Source organism: Ascoidea rubescens, assembly GCF_001661345.1.
Source record: "Ascoidea rubescens DSM 1968 unplaced genomic scaffold ASCRUscaffold_9, whole genome shotgun sequence".
In the NCBI taxonomy this organism is placed as follows: Eukaryota; Fungi; Ascomycota; class Saccharomycetes; order Ascoideales; family Ascoideaceae; genus Ascoidea; species Ascoidea rubescens.
In genome coordinates this window covers 177,437-193,224 of record NW_017962921.1, presented here as the reverse complement: position 1 = coordinate 193,224, position 15,788 = coordinate 177,437, and the positions used below count along the sequence as shown (strand labels likewise).

General features: G+C 37.4%; 2 protein-coding genes across 2 annotated transcripts; both read left to right on the top strand.

The window, feature by feature from the left end:
* Positions 1–662: 662 nt before the first annotated feature.
* ASCRUDRAFT_8839 (uncharacterized protein) lies at positions 663–962 on the top strand (the record flags this gene model as incomplete). The annotated part of the gene is made up of 1 exon (XM_020194995.1): positions 663–962. One exon carries the CDS (start codon positions 663–665, stop codon positions 960–962), a length of 300 nt encoding a protein of 99 aa, XP_020046371.1.
* An 8,693-nt stretch (positions 963–9,655) lies between these two features.
* ASCRUDRAFT_8838 (uncharacterized protein) lies at positions 9,656–15,374 on the top strand (the record flags this gene model as incomplete). Its single annotated transcript, XM_020194993.1, has 4 exons — positions 9,656–9,803; positions 10,487–10,711; positions 14,335–14,601; positions 15,133–15,374. The coding sequence occupies 4 exons, from the start codon at positions 9,656–9,658 to the stop codon at positions 15,372–15,374; spliced, it is 882 nt and encodes a 293-aa protein (XP_020046370.1).
* Positions 15,375–15,788: the final 414 nt, after the last annotated feature.

Below are 15,788 nucleotides of genomic sequence, written 5' to 3'. Positions count from 1 at the left end.
CGAAATGATTAGGGATTTAAACAATTAAACATAGTCTATTATGAATTCATGAAGCTTCATAATTGTGTAACATTGACTAAGATAAGGAAATTCAAATGTGGAAATAGACTGCCTTTGACTCAATATAGACAAAGTGCAAGTGTAACAAAATGGTATCATTACGTTATGATGGATGAACTTTTAATAGAACTTGTTATAAAAAAAATTAAAAATTTGAATAACTTAAATAAAGTAATTGAAATATAAAAAGAAAACCAATAATATTTTCTACGAATGTACCATTGAGTGAAGTGGTGGAATGTTAAAGTTTAAAAAGTAGAATTCTTTGTACGTTTTGCAATTAGAATGAATAAGAAATAACACTGTAAAATAGAAAATTTAAATGTGATTAAAATTGATCGCTTCAAAGAAAATGATTACACTGTTCACCTTGAAGGAGATGATGTAACAATTGACAAAGATGTCGTGATTACTGCGCCGTGTTACAAAATCAATTAATTACTGGTGTTAAAACCAAAATAAGTAGAAAATGATTTGGTTCTCATCTCTGAATATGATTTGCTACCAATTCACAAAGGCATTGATCATTGTTCTTTCATTGAAAAGAATACCTTAACCACAAATGATTGGATTGGTAGTGATATTTAACTCTCATTATTTCAATGCGATACCACATATCCTGTTCAAACCAAGAGTCATGCTTCAAAAGTTCAGGACTCCAAACATTTAAATGTTGGAGAAATATCTATGCTTCTTTGAAAAAACCAATTAATGGAGCTTGTCCATTAAGACTTGCTAACCCTCAATCAAACTCTGTTGTTAGTGGAATTTTCAAGTTGAAATTGGAGGCAAGTGAATCAAGATATGATTCGTTAGCGAATTTTCAACGCTTAGTTGATATCACAAACCAAGGAAAATGCTTTATCAAGCCAGACAATAAATTGAATCAAATTAGATTTTAATATTTCTGCCAGGAAAAAAAGACAGCCATCCGGATGTAACACGTCATTTTTTCTTTTCAAATGGAGAAGCTGAAAAATCAAATAAAACATTCCAAAAAAAAAATCAAGGAACTAATCATTGACTATAATGTTCCTAATCAATCTTGAAATTTGCGTTTAGAAATTGAAGTTTTGGCACAATTATATTGCAGTCAATAAAAAATATAAAGCTTGATGGGTAATGCTTAAACAGCCCAAAAGCATGCTAACATCGCTGTTCCACTTGCTGCTCAAATGTTTATTTTAAATCATAATGTCTGCCAAGACATTTGAACGAAAGACATCAATGGTGCATCTATTTGTTTCATTCGTCAAACAGAATTGCATCTATTTCAGACAAGAACTCAAAAAAAGTTCCCAAAACAACTTCAGACGCCACAATCAATCAGATTAGTTCGTTTCAATCAAATCATTTAATTCCAGTTGAACACATCAAAGCTCCAAACCGTTTCACTGATAATTTGACGCCTACTCCAAGAATCTATTATTATGATTGATACTAACTGTTCAAGCCAAACTACAAAAGTATTAATAAAAACATTATTGAGGTGAGTGAACCGTTGTACAATTTTATAAATAATTTCTCTCGTACATCATCACTCCCCGAAAACATTCGAATGCTGTTCTCATTTTGCTGGCCATCTTCAAAGTGTTTGTTTCTTTCAAAATTGTTCAATCAATGTTATTAAACAATCACCATTCTTACAAACTACCTGATATTGATAGCAAATCTTTGATGGAACTCAGACCAAATATTAACATTACCAAACCACCTGGAAAAATTTATTGTTTCAAAAGCCGAAGCAAATTAAACAATGACATGGCATAGTAGTCAAAATGATGTTTACAGTAATCAATACTAATTATCACCAATTGATGAAAAAATTGAAGATCAACCAACTGAAGCAAATACCGGTGAACCTCAACTTGCTCACGGAGCTTTTCCAACCTAATCGGTTCCATTTGTTGTTGAAGAGGCGCAATCAATGGCATCGAAATCTTATTATATCATTCAAGCATTATTCTGACAATTTTTAACATGCGCACAAAAATCAAAAAGCAGATCTGCCACGGCAAACAAAATCAGTTGAATTGATGATCATGAGGGGTTTTCATCATTTTGAAGAGCATCGGAGACAGAAAAAATTGCCTTAAAAACAAGTGTATTCAATGTTGATCTTGTCACAAATGATTCTAAACAATTTGACAAAAATTTGGTGGTAAAAGATTTCTTTAAAAAATTGGCCTTAGTTAAATTCATGATTATGCACCACCGTTCAAATAAGATACGTGGAAATTAATGCTTTCGGTTACCACTACGGACAATTGCAGTTTCCGCTTCTTTGATGCCAAGGCAGCGTTCTTGATTGCACCAATTGACTATCCCGTTTTTGCTGATCCTTTTATTTGAACATCTCCATGAGAAGATAATGGATGCACATAGAAAAGCTAATTCAACGGTTTGATGCAAGCTGCCCAACGTTAGTTTAATTCATTCAAAACGGTTCCACAAGCTAGATATAGCTAATCTAAAACTTTGGGCAATCCATGCTTCTTTTATACTTCGAGAAGCATAATTTTTTCTGTGTTGATCATATTTAAATTGGAGGATAAAAAAACCAATAAATTGTGAAAACAATGACATTATTAATTAGCAACTTTCCAAAAAATGTTATAAGATTTACCAAATATTACCTTAAAATTAATAATGAGCAAACAACTATTGGATGCAAGATTTCTTCTAATAACTCTGTTGAGATGATTCAATCCGCTTTTTAAGTTCAAAGATTAAATCAATGAAATCTTCCTCCATCCAAAAACTTTGAAAATGATGGGCAGTCAAAGGTCCTAGGTGGAAAAGGTCATTCATGATATAGATCAATTGTTGGTACATCACATTTCAAGGCAAGTACTGCCAGATATGATATTTCTTTTGCTTCATCAACTTTGAGAAATTGGACAGTTAGTCCTACTAACAGCATTTATTTGGTGTTATCACAGTGTTACAATGTGTTGGAGATAGAAACGATTTGCCCTTTTGGGAGGATAAACTGAATATTCAAATAAATGAACGAGATTTCAATGCTTTTGACAAAAGAGATCATGCAACATTCAGAGGATATCCTGCGCTAAACGTTTTCGAGTAGCAGCTGTTAGTGAATGCGATTGACCAAGTCGTACACACACAAAAATTTCTCAAAATGGCCTCTTCCCAAAATTAATTAGTAACTTGCTTTTATTGTCTTTGAACAAACAATGACTTGTGTTTTTGTGATCCACAAATCCTGAATTTCTTTGGTGAGCTAAAACAATATAAAGTGGATTATTTTTTCAAAGCATATCTGATGGCCTAAAAGCACCAGTTGCTTTTATTAATCTATATAACTATGATAAATTGTCCTTCACACATTTTTTACATCTTTACACTAATACTCGTTTCAAGATATTTATTTGATAATTAATGCTATTAGAGGACTTATTTGCAGTAATAAAATCAATCAGAGTTCTCTGTACAAGAAGGGAATCTCGCTGATTTTCTTACCAAGTATGACGAAGCAACTACGTTTGAAACATTTTTAAAACCACTAATTTAAATTTATTTATTTTCATCAATACAATCTAAATTTGGATTTCGTTGGAAGTGCGAAAAATGTCTATTTATTGCCTTCAAGTCACTCATTTTCCAAATATCTTTTTCAATGAGTCCAAGTAGCGAGTTCACAACAGCTGTTAATTTTACATCTTCTACATTCCAGTGTTTGAGCAAATGATGTGATTGATTAAACTTTTCCAATAATCTGCATCTTAATTTGATTACTTTCAGTTAAAGTTATTCTATTTTTACATTTACTCTTGATTTATTTATGCGTGAAGTGATTCAATTCTTACTTCAAATTACACTATCTTTGCTCAAAAACCCATTTTTTATTTATTGAATGTTCTGTGGCTCTACTATTTAATTTTATGACATTCAATTAAAAGTAGCTAGTTACAACGGTTAACGATCTCATGAAGAATTACATATTCGCTTAAATTGCAGTTGCAGTTAGACTTATGGCGGCTGATCTTATGGGGGAAATTTTTCTACTACCGTCAATGACAAATATGACTGAAGTCATCGCTTTAAAAAATCCATCAACTAATAACTTGAATGAGGAAAAAGATTTTATTCAGATCAACTTTTATAATAACAGAGAAGCTTCGGTGGATGAGAATGAACCATGCTCAAGAAAAATCTGTCACATCACCTGATGGTAAGGATCAGGTTGATCATGCTGAAATGTGTGCAGAATCTAATAAATCCATTTTGCTAAAGCCAATGGGTTTAGTCAAAAGAATTGCGATAACAGTAAAAATGTAAATAAATGGCTTTCTTATATTCCAGGTCGTACTATTCAAGACAGGGCTCCTCTGAAGTTTCTTCTTACTGCCCTTGATACGGCTAGTTCTGTTAATCCAAATCTTTCAGACCCAAACTGCAAAGTTGTATGTGAATCGGAGCTTCTCGCAATGCTAGTTAGAAATCCTTAGTTGTTGCTGATGGCTTTTTGCGAAAGCAGACTCGCTTCCAATTGTTGGATCATTTCAATGACGCCAGCAGCAACTGGTGATTCGGCTAAAGCCAGACTTGCTGCTAAAGGGCTGTCTCAGCTTAACGTCATTCATTAACAAAACCCATTTAATTCAGTATTGACGTTTGCAATTGATAAGATCTATCATGCTTTTTCAGCATCAGAGATGATCAAGGTTCATCAATAATGTTGTCCTACTGATTTTCCTCATAGTGATATCGACGCAAATACTTACATTTAACAACCGCTTGAAATCGTTAATGGAAGGATGCTCTTCATGACCCCGAGTTACACCCATCAAATTACGGACGGAACCATTCAGCACATTTGAGACAAAAACATGTCAAGTCTGCTCAAAAGATCTGAGATCTGTAGATCCTCACAACAGCTTGGACTTTTTTATCTTTCAACGAACAAACACACCGCCCGCTTGTATTTCACCTGACTGAGTTTTTTAATCGCGCCTCATCACATGCCATGGTTAAGCTGATGAAGTGATATCTCACTTCGTTGTTCGAAATAAAAGATCTTGCAGTACATCCCAATCGGGTTTTGGGATGAAGACCGTCAAAATAACAAAGGAATTTCGGTATTTCTGCAGACGGACGTCTGAAGGGTGTTTCAACAATTCAAATTGATTAGTCTTGTTGAGAGACCACCCCAAACGACAATAACCAATTCAGGGTGCACTAGAAATAGACGGACTGGAGTGTGATGCGCAGGAATCATGACAACATAGCTCAATCGCCGGAGCGTTTTTTGTCGCCGCAATTTATTTCCGCGGCAATATTGCTTTGTTGATGTGTATCACAGACAATATTTCAGTCTATTTTTCTTTATCAATTTAAATGGTGCAATGAAAGTGGTAAGAGATTAGGCTATCATCCCATTAACAAATCAATTCAAAGCCATTTCAATCATTGAGTTTACTGGATACTCTCACTGTGATTGGACGGAATATATTGGTCATCAAAAGTCAGTTGGTGCATACAACATTCTCAATTGTCAAAAGCGAGTTACCTGTACCACCAAAAAGCAGACATCAGTGTCCTTGCTGACTTGTGAAGCTGAATTCAGTTCGCTCACCGATGCGGTCAAAGATCCTGTCTTCCAAACGAACGTTTTCAATTATATCGGTACAAATATCAATGCAACAGATATCTATTGTCTTACCAAGTCCGCTACAAGTTGAATAACTACCACACCAATCGCCGAAACAGTTATCATATTCCATTCAGGGATCGCAGTTAGACAGCGTTGTGCAGTGATGCTGTCAGTCACTCCAGTGTTGATACATAAAGTAATGCTGTTGAAACGCTCACTAAAGAGCTAAGGGCTCCAATGCCCAAATATCTCATCATATTGGGTGTATCATTCATTAGTTGATGTTCTGATCTTCATGATTCTCTTGTTTCAAATTTATTTCATTGTTATTGCTTGTTTGATTCTTTGTTGCTCATGCTACATCATCTCCTACATTTGTTTGACTGACTTGAGTTATATTTTATTTAGATCGGTTAGTAAATATTTCTACCACTGGGGGTATTTCTCATTTACAGAATGTTAAAGTTCAAATTGAAAAATACCTTCTTTTGTGCTTGTTTTCTCTATTCTTTAATGTTTTTAATCTATTTCTCTGGTTTATCGTTTGGTGATACTCAGCAGTCCATGAGTGAAACTTGAACAGTGGATTAGACCAATGGATGGACCCGAACAAACAAGTTAACGAACTTTTCCGGCATCGATTTTGACGCACAATCAATCGACCACTTCATGTCTCATTGGTTGAATCACAAAACAGCCTTTGTTGTAAAACGGAGATGGAAGTAGGTGAATCACGCCCGCTTTATTTCTTCCATTAACATTTCTTTATATGGCATTGATAGAGTTTGCATGTAAATTCATGCCGCCCGTGAGCGCATCCCTAAAGAAGATGATGTGCACTCGCAGTTGAAAGCCGCTTCGCCAGCGATAACTGTTATTTGCACTTTCTGTAACATGCTTGACAACATTGACCCGAATGACTCGGGATTGATTACTCAGCTTAAAGAGGCAGCGGCAAGTCTTTCGTATATGTACATTCGGTGCCTCGGACTCTGTCTCCGGTGTGCTGTGCTAAGGGTAGTGATCTAACCCAGTTCTTTATCAAAGGGGCTGGCAATGCATGTATGGATTTTGTTGCTATATTCTTTGTTGCTTTAACGTACAATTATGTATTTGCCACTACACGTTGCTTGGCAAAGCTATCACGTTGTGCTATCAAAAAAAAGAATAATTTGATGCCGATGTCTTTGAAACTTTTTGCGTTGAAATCCGCTACATCCAATAAGCCATTGCATCTCATACTTCGTTGAAAAAGCATCGGGTGAATATCAAAACATGTAAACGAATCAAAAGAAGAAACAGTAATTCATTTGTGGCACTCTTTTATATCAATGTTGGAATATGTCAATTGAACGCTCTATCTATCTGAAATAGTATATTCCAATGGATTATGATTATGAGTCATCATAACAAATGCCTTCACAAACAATAAAAGATCTTGAACTAATTAATCCATTTGGTGTTCAAATGATTGCTTTCAATCACAATATCTTACAAAATACTTTTCACAAAAAAAATCGACGGTACATAGCTTGGTTATAGTTCATTTATAGTATTTGCATTAATTATTGTGAAGAACTTTGAAAACATATTTCAAAACAAGGATTTTCAGAACGACGGGCCAAACATCTCCATTCAAATCAAATAACTCAAAAGCTTCTCATAATGTCGACGCTCAACACAGCTTTATTGATAGCCCAACTATTTGTTTAGCAACTCATAATGTTTTAGTTCAGTCTCAACTATCGGTGTCAACCAAAGAACAATCGATAGTGAAAAGGATATTGATTTGAGTGTACCATTCCACGATGTTATTTGTTATACCTCTATTCTATGATCAATCGAAAGATGACAATTAGTTGCAGGTCCGTTTGTTAAAGATGTTGAAAGCCCTGTTACGTATCAAATGGTGGAATCATCAAAAATCATTAACTGGCTTACTGAAATTCTATTTAATTTTGATAACAGCTCGTTGATAGAACTCAGACGGCTGATGAATGATAGCAGGCCAACTGAAAAAGATCATTTGAGCATGAAACGATATAACTGGAGCACAATAATTCCTTTTAATACTGGTAAAGATGGTAACTTAAATCCATTGATATCATTCCAGTTGTTGAAGAAGTTGAACTTCAACCAACCAAGGCGATCACAGGTGATGTTAAAGATATTCACGCAGAATCACATTCCTCAGTGGATCCTGTTACTCAAAAAAAGTTGGATCTTTCGGTCTCAATATATATATATATCACTCCCACTGTTTTCTCATACATTTGGACAACCTACAAAGATTTAAAAGCTTATTTCCTATGGCAAACCAAATGAATTTAAGCGAAGAAGAAGAATTCCATACATCGGCTCCCCAATCATCAGGTTAAAAGAAAGCAGTTAAGGATATTAGATATTCAATGTTAAAGGAAAACCTAACTGCTCTGCACGGCTCATGGAACAGTCAGTATGAAATGGACTGCTTTAAGATCTTGGGAATATCCGTTCAGACCCTCCACATTGCCTAGATTCGGCTCCTTGGTGTCTGTCACCGCTTTGCTCCTGTGAGTCATTGTGATCTACCAGTTTCCATGAAGAAAGCTGCCGTTTTCCTCTCCGTTCTGTTTTTATATTCCGTTTTACCTCATTATATTATGATGGATGTGCTACAGGAGAATATCAGCTAAATTCTTTTTTTTTTCTCCTAACAATCAGAGTAGTTCACAGATGTTGCTAACCTTTCTATTTTGTGATCGGTCTGCTCTTCTCAAACTGCTCTGTTTGGTGCGATTGCTCAAACCTTTAAGAAAAACAGTGTTCTACATGTTGATGATGTTGGCACAGAAAACGATAACTTTGGGTTGGGTCTCAATAGCCATATGTTGCATACAACAGAATTGATTTCCGCTGTATTGGAAAAGGAGCAATGCAATGGGTAATATACCAGTCTTGTATTACTTTAGTTGCAAATCAATTATGGTACTACTGCCGTTCAGGCTGCTGTTATCGTTACCAGAATCGGTATTTGGAATTTGGTAGAAATACATTAATCTAGCAAAAGGATAACCATCAGTGCTTCAGTGAAATTAGTTGAAATATTTTGAAGGTGTAGAAAGTTCATCCAGCCGGCGCTATTGTCTGCGCGGTTTCTGTTTCGCACACCACAGACATCAAACCAGTATTTGCTCAATTTTCCGACCCTTCCAAAATTGTGTATATTGATGGTAAGGCTTTGGCCGGTCAAAATGATATTGATACACTGCCTGTAGCATAGTCTGAAACAAATAATCTCAGTTAATAGCACACAATTGAAAAGCCAAAACATAATAAAATGACATGCAACCGTTGTAACAAGAGTATTCACTTGGCAACTGAGTGTTTGGAACCAGTGCCAGTTCCTGTTTCATCATCAAATCCACCTAACGCTACATCTGCTGTCGCAGTTGTTGATGCTTTCAATGAAATTCCACACTGTTCGCTTAATTGTTGCAACTAGCTGGCTAGGTGATGTTCAAATCCACACAGGTCTATTGAAATTATGCGCAAACCAACATGGTTAGGTTGACGAACGTCGGTTGAACTACTAAAGTTTTCATTTGGTGAAACTGATGCTATTGCTGACACCGCCGGTCATGTCAATAATATTGGAACTGTTATTCCTTTGAAAAGAAGATCAATAAACAGTGGTTTTCTACTCATAATGGTGAGAGTTCAATTTCATTCGGAGCTGCTGCAGATAAATGACCTGATTTTCATTCAAGCAACTTTGTGGATACATGAATGAGATATAACTGGTAGGAGAGCAGCTTCAACCAATATGTATCACACAATGCTCCATCAGCTGTTGTGTCCAGTGCTACACTTAGGCATCATTGTCAGGTCCTCCAGGTAAGACTGTTGCAAACAATAGATTTAATCAATGGCGTTTCTAGTGCTGCTGCTTTGGAATGCAAGTATTTTCTTCAAAGACAAACGACCAAAATCATTAATATGTCGTCCCCAAAACGGGCCACTGTTTCTTTGGGTGATTATCATGATCATAGACTTGGGCCAATTCCAGTTGCTGCTGGTAATGACAATTGCTATTTCCTCATCATTGCTGAAGATGACTCTAAATATAATGTTGTTGCACAAAATGGTACATTATCAAAAGCTCCTGGATAATAGGTCTATTGTATTAAACCTACTCAATTATTATTGGATAAATCCATTCATACTGTCAAATCTGTTACCATGTTGGCATTCAAGCCCTTCAATGATTCTCGTCAAACTGAAGGAATCAATCATGGATTGGCGGTGTCCTTCCAGTCTGTTTCAAATCAGGTCGCTCTTCGTTGGCGGAGATCAATCAAAACAAAGCCATGACAATGATAATTGAAGCAACTGTTCCTGATCATTCCTGGAATGAAGTAGTGATGTGTCCTAAATTTCCAATGAATTTGATTACACGAAAACATGGCACTCTGTGGATTTCACCTTTTGAACTAATTCATGAATGAAAGTCAATTTCTGCTGTGTTCAACCTGCATGGATGTGCTGCTTATTGCATGAAGTCCAAACATATCAGGAAACATGATACGTAATGCAAATGCCCTAAGTGTTTCTGTTGACTACGACGTTGGAAGAGAGCCCTACTGAACTTACAATTCACATAAGACTTGTCTTGTATTCAGGTTTCTTATCTTTTTGATGAAACAAAACTTCCTGGTGAAGAGCCATTATTGACTGTGATGAGGCTCACCATTGCCTCTGCCGATCTAGTGGCGCAATTTCTTCATGTTCTTCAAGGGGAATACTTACCACACAGAACTAATGATTAAGATAGGAAAACTGCATTTGCTTGGAAGGACTCGTATCAAAATTATTCCAAAGTGAATTATGTAAATATCGAGATCAGCGGAAATGATGATGCGAATCATTCACCGAATCACTTTGAATTGAACTCGATCAAGTCAGTTGAATCTAGAGGCGATGATAATCAAGTTGTTCCTGCAAACACCGGAGCTGAATCCGAAATTGACCAATTTACTGGATCGAAAAGACTTCGTCAAGCAGATCTTCAAGAAATCAAAATTGGATCTATATAACTAATAAAACACTCAAAATGCATTTTAGAGGCTGGGGTGCTCTGACATATTTGGCTGCTGCCATTAATGGCGACATTACACTTAAAGGAAATTATGCCCATCGATTCTGCCAAATCCTGTCAATCAAAGCTTAAGGTAGTGCATTAAATCAAACGATACTTGCTGGTCGATCATCCATCTTAAAATGACTTTCTGGTTGTCGATGGGTGATTACAAAGGAGTCAGCAACAACTGCTCATTTTCTATGAGGCCAACTAGCTGCTCAAATCCCATTTCAGGTTGATGGAATCGATTAAACACCATTATTTAATCATTTATTAAATATAATATTTGTGCAATCAATCCTTCTGTTCTAGCATCAATGACATTGAAAGATCATCCAATGAAATCGTCACGTTAGTCAAATCAAATTTCAGTTCGTGGCTCAAAATAAGAGGTTTTAAAATTATTTCATGCGGCTACTGTGAACTTGATGTTGCTCAAAAGGACGAAAGTACCTTGTTATCCAACGAAAGCTTTGCGGGAATGATGCATCATCGGTTTCAAATAGATAAGTCGTAATCGCAGGCTACGCGATTCATGGCTAACCGATAGAAGGAGCTGCTGAAAACAGATTGCTGTGAAAGAAGATCTTTGAGGCTATCAGTGTGCAGCTGAATTTCTGTATCGATAACTCTTGACGCCATCAGTTCACGGCATGACAATTCATTCATGGTTGGTTACACAGTGCATTTCTTGGTGCTCGCTGGTCGGTCTATTTATATGGAGCTGCGAGAGTGTTAAGCTACTTAAACTCAATCTCATTATTTGATTATTAGATACCTGTTTCATCAGTTGAGTTAGTTGGACTCTCTGACAGTGACTACGCCGGAGACTTTGCTGATCGGGACTCATTTGTCGGTTCCATGAGTAACAGAAATCAAATGACAGTTGCTTGCAACTGGATGAAGACAGCTTGTGAGGCCTTGCCGAGATGTGAAAATGAATAAATTTGACTCACTGAAGAAGCTCAAAAAGCATGCTTCCCAATGCAGGTACTCAGGTCAATTGATACAAATTTCGATTAACCTAATTCATTAATCATTCACCATTATTTTTTCAAGTTCGCCAATGATCACTTTAGTAACAGATGCTTCAACCATATTATCCGCAAGAATCAGTTTATATGAGAGTTGGGCAATGTTGGTTTTATTATTGCAAGTGCGGATACTAAAAAGGACTTTGCTGATATGTTCACTAATCGGTTGAGCACTTCGGCGTTTGCATTTCTTATTCAATTGTTTCTCTGCGTCCAGTGTAGTTCTTTGTTTTCGTAGTTTAGGTTCAATTTGCTATTATTTCATTTTCATTTTGGGTTTGAATTCTGGATGGATATGCTACGGCCATGCAACTCAGTTGTTCAACTGATTGCCCCTACATTATTTCAACAACAGCTACAAATTTGTTGCATCACTGGTTCTCTCCTTGATTCCCAGAGGGCTTACTGTTGTATTGAAAAGTTGTTGGTTCTGCATTTGATTGGATACCCAGTGAATATATCAATGCTTTTCTCTTCTTTAGTGCTTTATTCATCATAAGGTTTTTAGATCAGCCCAGAATGTTGGATCAGATAAACGGCAGTTCTCGAACAGTCATCCTCGCACATTGGCCAAATAACCATTCTGACGCACGAAGAAACCGTACTTCCCTTCTCTGGTTGCATTCAAAATTGATAGAACCGTCCTAGGGCAAACCAGTGGCAGGAGTTTCAAAATACACCTTCCTTCGTCATACGCGATCTTTCCGTTTACATGGCCGGAGTTGAGATTTGAAGCCACTAAACTTTGCCAGTGAGCAGATCTCTTGATCCCAAGCTTGCCGTTCAGAGCTGCTTTTTTCCGGCCAACGACATCACTTCTTCACAGGTTATCGGAAATGCTCCACCGCATTGCTCCGAACGGTTGAGCTCAGACCACTGCGTAAAGAGGGGCTGATTTCAGCTTGTCAGACCTCCACACTCGGTCCCTCAATGTCCATCATGTTGAGTGAGCCTTGCGCATGTGTACAATTGGTCCTTCGCTCACTGCTATCTGACCACTCCGGCGCCCCTCTGAGATTCATCTCAGGTTTCTATAAATTGGCCGTAAAACCTCTTTTCGTTTTTCTTTCCTATATGATATACTTCCATACCTTACAATATAACCATCGATTCACTACCGCAGGTTATGAACCGGATTGGGAATGTTCCTTTGCTAGAATCTGAGGAACTAATGAATGGTGTTATCCTTCTTATTTTGGATTCGGTCTTTTATCTTGCAGCTGCTTAGTTTGCTCAGCTGGCTCAAGCCTTTATGAAAAAATGTGCTACTTTGGCGGATGATGATAATGCACAAAGAATTAAAGCTACGTTACAGTCCATTTGCCATTCGTTGGTTACTAGCTGATTAATCCATGCCGAATTGGAAGGGATGCCATACAATGGGTGGTGCCCCTGCCCAGTATTGCATACCTTTGACCAACTTTAGGTACTATTGGTGAGAGAATGCTACTGTTATGACAAAATCACTTCCCTCTAGTAAATGGAGGAATACATTTGCCAATAATTGAGATTACAATAAATCTATTATTCAAAGCAATTGCAATATTTACAAAGTATACAAAGTTAATCAGGCTGCGGCTATTTTCAATGCTGCTTCTGTTTCCGAAACAACCTACGGAGATAAAGTTCTTACTGCGGATACACACCCCCAGGCAATCACATCCACTGACAAAAAGGAACTGGCCAAGCGTCTTTGCAGCAGAAGAAGCTGACCGTATGTCAAGCTCAACACCCTCAGTGATCATTGCCACGGATCCAGTTAAGAGAAACCTTGAGAAATGAATAACATATTAGCGCTCTGAGAGAACACGACATTTGTCTAACGAGTGTGTAGTACCAGGACCGCTTTCTGCAAAATCATCTGCTCCAGCCGATGATTCGGCTGCTGTGGCTGTGCTGAATGCTCCCAAAGTTGATCAGTCGCCGATGGCTTGGTCCATTAAGTTAACTATCTAGCTCACGATAAACCAAAACGGTTCCACTTTTACTTTGAAGCATCCCGACTATATTCTGCTAAAGATAGCAGCTCCAAGGACTTCACATTGCCATCAGGATGATTGCTAGTATTGGTGACACTCTCGACCATCCCAGAAATACAGGATCCGCGATAATTCTCAATGCTTGATTGTAGAAAATGATGTTCATGCTCTTTTACGTGAATTTTAATTACCATTTGGGGTGCTACAAAAATAGGGGTGTCGTTCTCATTCAAAGATGAATGTGTTAGCTCGAATGGTGCATGAGAAGCTATTAGAGCAGCTTCAGCTTAACATAAATGTGTTGATTCCAATATTCTATTCCGTTATTTAACTCAAAATAGCATCATGGTATACACGAACCAGGTGAAATTTTTGGGACTAATATAGCCAACATCTATGGCATTTTCGATGGTGCTGACTAAAAATATAAGTCTTGATAAGAGAAAAGCAACTAAAATTATTATGAAATCGTCTACAAGACACGCCATGCTGTTCATGATCTTCGACTTGTTCATACTGTTCAAGCCACTCCAGTTGTTGCTCCTGATGAAGCTGCATATTATCTCACCGTTGTTCATGATATCCTCGGATATTTGGTTCTTACACCAAATGCTACTCGATTATTAGCTGTTCCCATCTTAGTACACAATATCACATTCACTCAACGACTATCTCATAAAACTGCTCATACAGTCAGAACTAAAAACAAGTTTCCATCCAAACCGATCAAAGAGATTTTTTCATCTGAAGAAACCAAACAAGAAATGTCGAATCTTTGCGAGTCTCATTGCAGTAATGCTGCTGAACGGTGGCAACGAACAGTCGGGACAAATGAAAGGGCAACGATAATTAAGCCGCTTGTTGCAGATTACCTGGGGATTGCCGATGTGCTCGGGGCTGTGTGATTGATGATTTTGGTTTTCACCAAATAAGGAGCTCGCTTGACCACATCATTCGAAATATTTCAAAAATAAATATCAATTACTGCTATGTTGAAGGTGATTGAGTGCGCTGCCAATGCCATGATCCCGACAGAAATAAGTCAAACCAAGTTACTTGATAGAAGTGTCTTCGGTGCTGTTGGTGGCTACCACATTAGTGTAAATACCATATAAGTCTGCAATCATTTTAACAGCTGTAATGTTTGGAGGATGTGTTGTCACTTTGATGAAACTAAGTACGCTCTTCAAGAGCCATCAATTGCTGGCATTCCACCAACAACTCCTACTATTTTGGGTGTTCCGAATATTGGTGCTAGTGACATGGAAATAATGGGACTACTCTTCTCAATGACAGTGCAAACACAACTGTAATTGCGTTCAGACGATATATCGAAAGAGAAGAGCAAAATGGTTGACCAAAATATTGACATCGGATCAGATGATGAAGAGAAAGACTGTCTCCAAGATAATGAATTGGACTCGAAAATATTTGTAGCATCCACTAATGGTAGTAGCGAAGTAGCTGATGAGAACAGCAGTGGAAAATATGATAGGGACCAACTTTGCACAACCAATAGAGCTCATCAAGAGGATTCTCATCAAATAAGAATTGGGCCTAAGTGATTCACGAATAAATGAAAATATTCCATTAAAAACAGGTCTGGTCTGACATAAACGGCAGCTGCCCTTATTGCCGCTACTACTGATAACCCCAACTCGGCAGACACAATCAGCAGACTGGCTTGTGAATGAGAACTTCAGGCAATTCTTCAGAACCTTACAGACCAGTTGAGTGATTTCCTCGCTGAGAACCAAACTAGTTGCAGTTCCTTGACTGTCTACAAAAAAGTCGGCGGCACCAGCGCATTCCGCTAAGGCATCACCAGTCGCTCAGTAGTTTTTTGTGCTGCAAGTAGTTGATTACACTGAATCATGAAGTCCGCTAACTGAGAATGAGAGTGTTCTAATCCATCCTGCTGATGCAGCATCAAAGTAATTGATGGGCCATGAAATGAATATGACAGCCGCATTCATTGA